The 11625-nt window shown below is 40.8% G+C and overlaps 1 protein-coding gene across 1 annotated transcript in view; it reads right to left on the reverse strand.

The window, feature by feature from the left end:
- LOC104541370 (abl interactor 1-like) overlaps nt 1-11577 on the reverse strand; it is a 49712-nt gene extending 38135 nt beyond the window's left edge. Inside the window, 1 exon segment of the mRNA XM_010185418.1 lies at nt 11455-11577. Coding sequence (XP_010183720.1) covers nt 11455-11577 — 123 coding nt within the window.
- Between the last annotated feature and the right edge of the window lie 48 nt (nt 11578-11625).

The raw sequence follows: 11625 nt of genomic DNA on the forward strand, positions 1-11625 counted from the left end.
TATCCACACATCTGTGGCCCCCAGAGAAAGCTGAGCACCTGCCCCCATCCAGTTAAAACACAGGGGAGGCCAAGGGAAGGCACACACAACCATGGGGCAGCATGCGGGACACTGTGACTGGAACATCCAACTGCTTCAAAGCTTGTGACGGCCTCTATGCTGTAAGAGAGGCAAAAGAAATAGTCCAAGCAAATTATATGCCAATTAAGTCTGCCTGCAAGGTTTAGCTACCAGAGAAGATTCCTATGACGATGAGGGCAGATGCAAGCAAGCCCAAGACTGGAATAATTAGATTTCATAAGCTCTGTTCAAAACTTTCATTTTAAACAGCAAGAAGTGGCTGGCTGTGTCAGTAGCAAAGAGAAGTTATTTACTAAAAACATGCTCACAATTTTACCAAAGAATATACAGTATGTACATGTAAAGAAAGTCCTGCATGAATAGGGGGATGCAAAATTAAAGACTTAATACAAAAACAGCCTAAACAGTAAAGATATGTCCAAAGCAAAACTAGAGACTAGTCTTTTTACCACTTCTTGTCCTAACCAGCTCTTACGAGAGGAGCGGCTTTTCAGCTTCCCACCTTGTCAGGTTTTTTTTCCAAAGGAAATTGGACAGAAAAAAGAAAAAAACCACCACCAAAAAACCCCCAAACCAATCTTTTCTCTTCACCAACTACAGAAATTCATTTTCCTAATCACAAAGAGAATTTTCTCATCATCATGAATGGCCACATTTTTGCACTCATTATACTTAACGACAATGCATTTTTCTTAACTTTTGCATGGTTAAGTTTGCATTTAGTCATTTTCTGAAGAGGCAAGAAGCTTAAATGAGTATCTTTTGCTCATTATTTATGTTCTTTATTTGCATAACTCCTTCACAACTGCTCCATTAAACACCTCCAAGGCCAATTTTAAAAGGCCTCCTGCTTTATGAGACTGACAAGCATGACTCACAGTATTCCCCACATTCATTCCCCCAGGCCTCATGGGATGTTACCCAGCCAGTAAGTACCTGCTTCAGCTCATACTCCCCCACTCCCAGTGCTGCCGCAGTAAGCCCTCACAGCAATCTGAGAAAAAGTAAACCTACCTCTCTAGCTGTCTGCTGTGGGTAGGAAGCAAATAGTAACAGCAATTGCTTTTAATGTTGTCCTTCTACCAAGTCACAGTTACCAAGAGAGTGGCTGAAGAGGGGCACACAGTGAAGGAGGGTTACACACTCCCCCCATTCCTCCTGTGCTTTTACTCCTACCAGAAACTTAAGAGTTGCTCAAGACACTCAACTTGCTTTTCAATCATCCTTCAAACGGTTCCCATTTTCTGTCAGCAAGGCAAAATGTTATTCAACATAGCTGAACTCTTAAGCCCTTTCCATGCCCAAAGAACATGCTCAAATCCCACACCCAGGAACAAAACCAGCAACTTTTACCTCGTCAGCAGAGAGGCAGCAGCCCACAGGTACCATATCCCTGCATACTTGGCTTCTATCCCCAGTAAACAAGCCTCTCTCCTAATTACAACAAATACTTTCCTCGGTCTCTGATTGGTCAATATTCAATGTAGAGTGCTTGACAGGAGCTGATTTTACAATTCTTGCTCATTAACAGTAGGTTTCCAAAGAGGGAACACCTGCTAGAAAGCTTTCAATTGACTGTTATCCTCCTCCATGGGTTTAAAGGACAGACTGCTGAAGAGGAATGAAATACACATCTAGAGATGACACAGCCACCACCTCAAGTGATACAAGACTTCTTACAAAGTAAGCAGCATTGTATGAGCCCAAACTTCAATCTATGGCAACAACAATCTTCTCTAACATTCAAAGCTAAAGGCACCTTAAAAATTAGCTACAAAATCTGTTGCCATTTAAGACAACTTGTACTTGCGATACTTCCAGACAAGTCTCAAGACTACTGCAGCAACCAGATCATTTCAGTGCTGGGAGAACATAAGGTATGCTGCAGCAGGAAACACACCCACGGTATTTGAAGAGAGTCCTTGCAGAGCCAAGCACTTCCAAACCAGACACACATTTCATCTAACACAGCTAAAGCCAGGAGCTTGCATCACAGAAACAATAGCTCCTCCCAGAGATTTAGAAATCCTGCAAGTCAGCCAGCAAATCAAAACCCGAACAATCCCCAGCCAGGTCTCCAAGGACCTTGTCAACATAAGTGCATTGATCCATCATATCTCTGTTGGTTAGTCTGATACTCTCTGAATCTTGACTGAAGCATCATCCAAGCCACCTGCCGCAAGGCCTCACAGTGGGAACTCTGGAGGCTATAATCATATTTTATAAAAAACCCTTCAGGATCGGGTCCAGCTCTGCTTTGTGGATACAAATCTACTAACATACGTTAACACAACACCATTTCCTCATCTACCTTCCCCTCACTGAGGGAACCGAGATCCAAAGCCCTCCAAGCAGAGAAGTTTTATGAAGTCCTTTCCAGTCCTTGGGCTCAGAGCAACAAAAGGACCAGCTTCCTGAACAAGACTGATTTTTCATCAGGGAAAGGCATGGTCGCATATACCCAAGAGGCCTCTTACGAATTTTACTAGTAGAGAGAATGATGTCAGTCCCACTGCACACCACACCTCCTCAGGTGACTTCTGTTTCCTCTGCATCCTGCTCATCACAGCTTCCCCAGGAGGTTATAGACCACAGCCAAGGCCTTAGCCTCAACTCTGTGCCAATAAAGATAACCTAAAGCAGCAGCGTATATAAATGCCTTCAGTCGCTGAAGGTTTCAAAGTATTCAAACCCATGCTAATAGAAGCTGTTTGTCTGAAAGGTATCATGAAAAACAGCTGCATAATTTAAGCTGTAAGGCAGCAAAATATGCATCAAAATAGAAAGAAATTAATTAAAAGAAATAGGGAAGGGAGAATAGGTTTTCGGATGAGATCAGAAATGAGACTGAAAGTCAATGAGGCAGAGAGCAAGCACAGAAATCTGCTTCAGAGGCAGAAGCTGTCATGAGAGCACTCTTGCGTTAGTGGCAGCAAAAGAAAAAGTCCACAGTATTTGGCAGTAGGAGAAGAGTGAGACAACAGTTCATGGAACTGGCCTGTGGCAAGCAGAGAGGAGACTTCAACAAGTTAAGAGAAATTAGCAAATTCACATTAAGATCACAAGCTTGGAGAAGCACCTGGAAAGAGAAATATTGTCACTAGTAACATTTAATGACATAACAGGTGATTAACAAACATCATTAAGTGTATGAATGCGAAAAGACAAGCCATGGCATGCCGTGTTCTGCAGCTTAGATGTTACTGCAGTAGTCTGATGCAACTGCATGGACACCTTGTTCTTCTCTTGTCTATTTGTTTTACGGCAGACGTTTTCTTATCTTAGACTCCAAAAAAAAACCACAGAATTATTGCATGGGGACCACAGTTCAAGTATTAATTCATCACACGCCTGCTACAACCAAGTCAAATAAGATGCTCAACTGACAATGACTGCCACAGGACAAATACTGGCTGGCAGATTTGCTGACCCTAAAGTCCAAGAAGGAGATCAGAGGATGAAAGTGAAGATATGCATCTAGTGAAAGATTAGCTGGGGGAAAAAAAAGCACCAACCAAAAAAAAAATGCTCACTGATAAAGTACAGCTTACAAAAAACAGTAAAAGCAGCCAGAAGAGTCTACACTTCATTGTTTTTCCCCAAGGATATCAAAGAATTGTTATGCTTCAAGTAGTAAACAAGCAAATTTTTTTTCTTGGAACTATTTATAGCCTTAAGACCACCCAGTAAGAACATTACGTTCAACTCTAAGGATGTCAAACCAGCATTTGTTTCAGTAAGCCTCCTCTACTCGAGCTCAGAGAGGCCTCTCTGCTTTCTTAACATAAGTAGGAACAGTACTACATTTTAGTTCTACCTGTCTTTGAGGTTAAAATAAAATTAGAAAAACAATGCAGAGTCTTTCCCCATGAGTTCTTTAACTGCTCATCACTACAGTATCCCAGGCTCCTCACACACAGAGCAAGTGTGCTTGCTCTTTAACTTCTGCTGTAGAAAGAGTACACAGACTTGATTATTTTGGGCTCTTTGGAGAGGGAGGGAGGAAGGAAGAGGGAAGGAAGACACTGTCACAAATATCTGTCATAACATAAGGAACATAAGAAAGCTGTAGCTCATTGCAGAAGAGACGACCTTTACTGTTCTTTTAGAATATTCCACCATTGCAGAAGACACAGTACAGCACACATCTGTGACTGTTATGAAGAGGTTTTATCACAGAAGAGGCCTTAACTAAGAAAAGTTTTGAATTTCAGAACCTTTTTCAGCTTGTAGAACCCAGCACTTACCAACTAAACCTATCTGATCTAGAATCTTAGACAAGAATATTATTAAACATAAACTCATCTTGTAAGCAGTCAATCTTTTTCAGAGTAAAACTAATTTTTTTTTTTGTCAGCTTAGCCAGCAGGTTGGCTACCAATTTCATCTCTTGTTAATACATAATCAAATTTTACAAGTTGCATCTGAAAATGCTGCACTCATGTTTCACTCCAAGCTGAAATTCTCCTGCAGGGTCATTCCCTCGCTCTTTTCTTCTAAAATATCAGCATCACAGTAACAAACCTATGCTCTGCAAAGAGTACATGGCTCCTGTTAACAGCATTAAGAGTTTAGACAAGTAACAAGTAACACCATTTGCATGGTTTCAAGCAAAGGTGGCATCTACACTTTTATTAATTAACCCAACAGAAAAAAAAAAGTGGAAAACCATCTAATATGAAGAGGAGGAGGTGAGAGTTCTGCTTTCATTTGCTGTGCAATAAAAGGATTCCTCACAGAACCCACCTGTTAGAAGAGCTGTATCTATTTGACTACCTGGCCATAAGCTGATGAAACACTTGACTGAGCCCCTGCAACACAGTCAGAAAGGCACTGGAGGTGAAGGAGGAAAGACATCAGCAGACACCATCTTGCAGAGCGCTGTGCAGGAGAGCACACCGCGACCTGTTCTCCACAGTAACCCTGGTCTTGGCCCGCGAGGGCTCTCTGCAAGGTTTGAGCTGCAAAGGGTTATTTCTGCAACCCATAGGAGACATCAAGTTGCTGCCTCACCAACAAGGTCAGGAAAAGGGAGGAACCACACCGAGGCACCATATCTACTATTACAAGTTGAGCAAGTACTTCCCTTTATTTAGTGGTGGAGGGAAGGGAGGATCCCTGAAACCAAGCCCACTCACTTCTGTCACCAGTGCTCAGATTTGAGGGGTGGGAGAGGCAGAGTGTGAAGGGTGGTGCTGGAAGGAATAGCATCAGAGGAACACCGCCCTGGGTAACACAAATACTAAAGAGAGCAAAAACGCTCAATTATGAGCAACCCTGGACACCAAGTAATCAAAGGCCCACAAGCCATTGCCTACCAAGTAACAACAACTAAAACCCACACCACGCTCTTTTCGACCCCAAGTTACTAATTAAGGACCAAACGCAACCACAGAAAGAGCAAGATACCCTCATATCCCTCAAGGATGTCTTGCTACATCAGAACTGACCCTTCATCCATACAGCTGCCACTTTGTTGTTCTGTGGATAAATAAGATTGCAGTCACCAGAACTGCCAAACACAGACTGCTTTCACTAACGAGAAAGAGAGCGGTATCTTCTAGTGCCTCTGCGAATACAGAGACCCACCAACACGCAGGCAGACAGTACTGTGAACATTATGTAACTCCAGAAGTTTGCAAAGCCAAAAATTAGAATCTCAAGGTTCTTACGAGAGGACATATGTAAAACTCTTAAAAAGTAACTGCTACTAATGATGGTTTCAGGTGCATGTTTTCCCAAGGGATCCATTGCACAGTGTCTGTGGACAGTCTCTGCGTTTCTGCAAAGCCACACTTTTTGCTGTGTTGCAGTCCGACAGAGGCAATTCGGAAAGCGAGGGGGGGCAGGAGGGGGGAACCCTTGTGCACAGCACTGGAAGTCCAAACAATCAGGTTTTGTTCCCAAATCTGACAGCAAGTCCCTATATGACCTTCCACGAGTCAGCTATAAATTCTATGCCTCTATTTATGCTCCTGTAAAACAAATACAGTTCAAGATACTAAACAAAGAGATTGGGAAGTTGCATCAGTTTTGTTTCACAGTTTGGGGTTTTTAGTTGTTAAACTTGGAACAGAAGCACAGGTACTAACAGGAACTCTGCCCTCAGAGATACACCACTTCCTTCTTGTACACAGCCTGTTCCTGTTACCTTCAGCACAGTGTGATTCACTTTACGAGCCCTCCTCAAGGCCCATCTAATTTCTCTTTAACATAAGAGCTACTTACTGCAACAAGCTCCCAAAGATCCAGAGGGGGATAAGTATTAGGCAGTTCCCTTCTTACTCACGTCTTCTTTCTTCCTTTCAACAGCTCCACGGGGCTGGGCACAGTGAGTGCAGCACAAGAGCAAGGATCACACTGAACACACACTGACAACAGGCAACCTGCAAGCTTCCTCTTTCCAAAGTACGTGCAAACGGGAGGGAGCAGACAGCGCTTCCCTTGTAGAAGGAGCGGCACACACCTGTAAAAGCTTATCCCAATCCACTTTACTTCACCCGATTAAGATAGCCCAAGTGCCGACACAATCATTTGCTGAAATACTAATGGAAAATGGAGCATGAAGAGCTGCTGACATCTTGCTGGCTTCTCTAACAAAATGTACTAAAACTAACAGAAACATTTCACATTTGGACAAGTCAATCTCATATCATCTAACTCCTTTGCACAGAGACCAGACATATAACACTTTAGGTTCTGCTTCCTGTATACGCGGGGCAATCGCTTGCTGATTCAGCGAAGTTGCGCTATTGTCTTATTACTGCTTTTGAGCTAAATATACAGCTGTATTTTCCAAAACACAGACAATGCACTGGCACAGAAGACCTATACAAGGCACACAAGAGCTACAAGTCTAATCCACTCACCTGTACACAAATTATTATTTAAAAAAAAAAACCCACGTACACAGAACAGCCAGTGCCTTTTACACTGACGGAAAATGTTTGCTAAAACTACCTAAAAAAAACCCTAGTGTTTAAAAGTATAAGCTAATATATTTTCCTAAAGAATATCATTTGAAACTACAAATCATAAAATATGGAGGTAACATTTGCAATCTCATTGCTAATTTTGAATTATAATTTGGTGTTACAGAAAGTGAACTGGCTTAATTTGCTTGTTTTGGTTTTCTTTTGTAAAATGTTCCAAATTTAGCAATGAAACCATAAAAAACCCACCACTGTATTTATTCTCAATACAAACTAATTAGCCTGTGAACATAAAAGCATGGAAGTTCTCACAGCATGTAAAAGATTTGTATTAGAGACAATTTAAGAAGTTTATCCTTTTAAGGCAGGTCATTTCCTGAATTAGATTTTCTGAGTGAACTTCTTTGTACTGAACTAAGCTAAGCAACTTTCCATACACCAGGCAATGAAACCGAGTGTCAGATCAGTTACCAACACTCAAGGAACAAGAAACACCACGAAAAGAAAGTTATTTCCTTTCCAGTATGTACTATATACTGTATAGGTTGCATGTTCTGCATTTCCTGTCAAACAGACAGGATTCCTATATGCATACTGGAAGATAACACAAGGATTTGTGAAACTTCTTGCATGCAACACTTCTGCTCAACCCCATCCATTTATTTTTCTACCAAGTGGAAAGAAACTTTACATTTTCTCTAATGGGAGTCAAACAGAAATCTGTCCCTGTGTTTGTTTGTTTTACCCAGAAAAGCTTGTTAAGCTTCCACACACCAGTTGGAAGCTACAGGAAATAACATGACAACATAAAAAAATACGCATTTAGGCAACACAGCACTTACTTCCTTAAAAGGTCTTTTCTCTTAAATTATTTTCTAAAGCTGCTAAATCTACCCACTAGATACCATTAAGATTAGAATTTACACAAGTAACTGATATTCCAAATTACTGAGAGGTTCTCACAGTCATCTTAAAATCATATTTAAGCCCAAAAAAAAGTGGTCTAGAAGGAAAGAGACTGATGAAAACTATGTATCTGCCTATGGATAAACAAGACTATAAGATTTAGACAGTAGAATAGAGTTGTAAGCAGAGTTTTGTAGCACAGAGAGGCCTCTCTGCACTACACCAGTCAACTTAAGTTGTTCAAAAGGAAGTCATCAGTGCAGTAACACTGTAAGTGGTAGTTTCAGGTGTCACTTCTAATGCTTCATAGACTAGTTACTGTAAATAAGTTCCTTAAAAACTGAAAATAATTCAATTCAGCCAGGAAACTGACAGGAGAATCTCTCTGGAACTTAACATTTTCAGCCAAAGAATCATAATTAGAACTGTAAGTGCTTTAACTTCATATGTAATTTCTGTATTAGTACAGATGAAGTTCATACTGTTTATGATACTGATGACAATGCAGTACTTCAGAAATTTCTCACTACTATCTTCAGCTTCATGCGACTGATTTTCAGATAGCATTTCATGGTTACATGTACACCAAAAAGGGCTAGTCCCAGATTTTATTTGCAGGCAAAGGATTTGGGGAAGATCTTAGGTACTGGAACTTCTATTTATATGGCATCTACAAAGAAGCTTCATTTATTTCCATTATAATACAGCGTCACCAATCCTCCCCTCACTTAACTTCACTGTACATTATTATAAAGGTACGCCAATTCACAAGTAAGTATCTCCACCATAAGACAGCAAAGTCATATCATCATCCTAAAGACTGCCAGAAAAAAAAATTAATAAAAATTATATTTCTCTACATTTAAGAAAACTTCAGGAGACAAAAACATGCTTTCAGTTAAAGATTCAGGGTTCAAAATCTGCTCTTAAAAAATTGTTCAGAGTTTAAGTCTCTGATCTAAAAGAAAATAAGAATCTCATTTTCTACCTCCTTGTCACTAAAGCTTCCAACCAGAAACATAACAGATTTTAAATCTTGCCAGATTAAATACAGTAATGTACTTCTAATGGCCTTTTCCTTCTAGTCAAGCCCAAATCCCCACCAATTATATCACAACTTCCTTCAATTACTACTTCTACATTTGGTTTCCTCTCCTTGATTTCTCTCTCTCTCTCCCCCCTTTCCATCCCTCCCAAGACTGCCACCATTCTGTACTCTCCTTTTAGCACTGCAGATCTTCCTTAAACATTTGTTCTGCTTCTCCCAAATTCTTTTCCCTTCTTATCAGATAAGCTTTCTAGATAACCAGAATACACATAGTCTGGAGGGCAAACTGTGTTACTGCCTGGTATTCTGATTTACTCACAATTCCCTTAGCAAGAAACTTACTCCCACTTTTCTAAGAACAGCGATTTTCAACTTGAGTGTCCCAAACGCTGTCATCTTTCCTAAATGCTCGAGTAAAAGGATGCTTACTGTCAACAGAGTGATATTCACCATGAGGGAGTCAAGTTCCAACCAAATTAGTTCTTTCCTGCTTCCCCCCCACCTTTTTTTTTTTTTACCTTTGAGCACTCCCTGAAGACATTAAAGACAAATTATCTTCCAAAAAAATCAGCACAACCGAAATTTTACTAGACTTATTCCCAGATTAAGTGAAAGAGACAAAACAAGATTTGTATGTTTTCAGATAAAAATGCAGATATATTTTGAATATAGCAATACTGAGGGTGGGAAATGCCCTTTCTGTTCAAGTGAGTAAAGAATATAAAATGTAAGACTGAGAACATCAAGAGATCTGAATAAGTATCTGAGTGCTACTACAATTACAATAAATCATTAGCACCAGCACTCAGAATAGTCAGACAAACTTGTTCCACCTCAATGTCACAACGAAGAGTGGGTGACAGCACACAGTAAGTTGTCCTACTAAGGAGCACACAGCTTTCCCCCCCAGAAAGAGAGAAAACTCAAGTTCAAACCTATCCAAGCTCAAAGAGGCCAGACTGAATCAGTTACATGCTATAGGATAAATCGCAACGCGCAGTCACTTCTGAACTATTTTAGCACTCACTTCATGGTCAGCTGCTCTGTTCTGGCCTGACTTTAGAAAATGCTCAATTACATTAAATACCAACACTCTGTATTATGTGCTGGTTAAGCCTCTTCCTCTCCTGTCCTCCCTTCCCATCCCACAACACACACACACACTCTCCCAAATCTCATAACCCAGTGCCCTGTGTCATATTGCCTAATCCTGCAGCAGCTCCACCACAGGCACTGGAAGCATAATCTGTTCAGTAGTCCAACTGGACAGCAGATGGCTTCATATAAAGTGCTGATTAAAAAACCCACCTCCATCACACATAAAAAAATACATATGCAATTTTATCAACATATTTGCCTTTTTTACTGAGGAAATGCACAATGCGTTTACAATACAAGCAAGGTATATGTTTTTCAAAGCTGCTGTGCAAGTCCTTATTAGGAATTTCAGAACCCCAGCTTCCTTTCAAAAGGGATAAACACAGCTGTACACAGATAAAACAGACCATACCAATCCCACATCCATCTGACCTTGATACTTGAAGTGAAAATGAGCTACCAAATTAAAAAAGAAACAAGAACAAAAAAACCCCACAAACAACAACAAAAACATCCCAAATGACCAGATGGGAACTAGCTGAGGTGTTTGGGTTTGGGTTTTTTGGTTTGTTTGCTTGAAGAAGGAAAAGGCAAGTTTTGGGACTCTGAAGAAAATGATGTAACTGAAGATTCTCTGTAACTTCACGACACAGGGAAAAAGTCAGGAGCAGAAGACAGGTCAAAACTTGTGCCGCAATTACCATGCTCATGTATTTGTCATATTTCCCATGAGTAAAACCAAACGAACCTCGCCTCTTAGAAGCATTTATATCAGCAACTTTCTTTGGGTGGAGCAAACAACTCAGGAGAGTAAACAGACATTAACTCATACTACCTCACTTACCACCAAAAGAAAAAAACCTAAAAAAAACAAACTTAAAAAAATACGGTTGCTAGAGCAGTTTTAAACCAAGCAGCTCATTTTAAAAAAATATTTCACTTCACAAAAAATATTATTAAAGCTGTGCTTTCAAATCTGCTGCTCCATTACTAAAAACATTAAGACAGCTTACCAATGATGGTGGATGACAGAGAATTTAATAACCCATACCTAAATACTCATCACAGGCAGTCTACCATTAGATTCAACAAGTTCACTTTGCAAGTTGTCTAGCAAGTAATGTCGAGTTTGTTTTTTCCCTTCAATTTTTTCTTTACTACAAAGAAATAAAGTTGAATTTGAACATCTCTGGGTGGTTCTATATCCACATCAGTACGGCTACATACACAGACTCCCAGAGTTACGTGCTGTAAATCCTGAAAAAATAATAACAGTCTATTGCGCCTTAAGTACCCTCGCAAAAACAGACTTAAAGCAAGACCAAGCAGTACTGGCGATCTAAGGGGAAAAAAAAAAACCCACTCTGACTGGGGAGGGAAACGCGCTACGACCACCGGAGCCCCTTCCAGCGCCGGAGTCCGGCCCGGGATGTCAGTCGCAGGGCGTCTGACCTGCGCAGCCTGCGAGAGGCACCGATTGCCATTTTGAAACGCCGTCTCAGGCGCGCACATCGGTGCCCGTACGCGGGCAGCTCCCTGCCCCCGCACACACCGCCCACC

The sequence above is a fragment of the Mesitornis unicolor genome, unplaced genomic scaffold (assembly GCF_000695765.1).
Source record: "Mesitornis unicolor isolate BGI_N332 unplaced genomic scaffold, ASM69576v1 scaffold5765, whole genome shotgun sequence".
Classification (NCBI taxonomy): Eukaryota; Metazoa; Chordata; class Aves; order Mesitornithiformes; family Mesitornithidae; genus Mesitornis; species Mesitornis unicolor.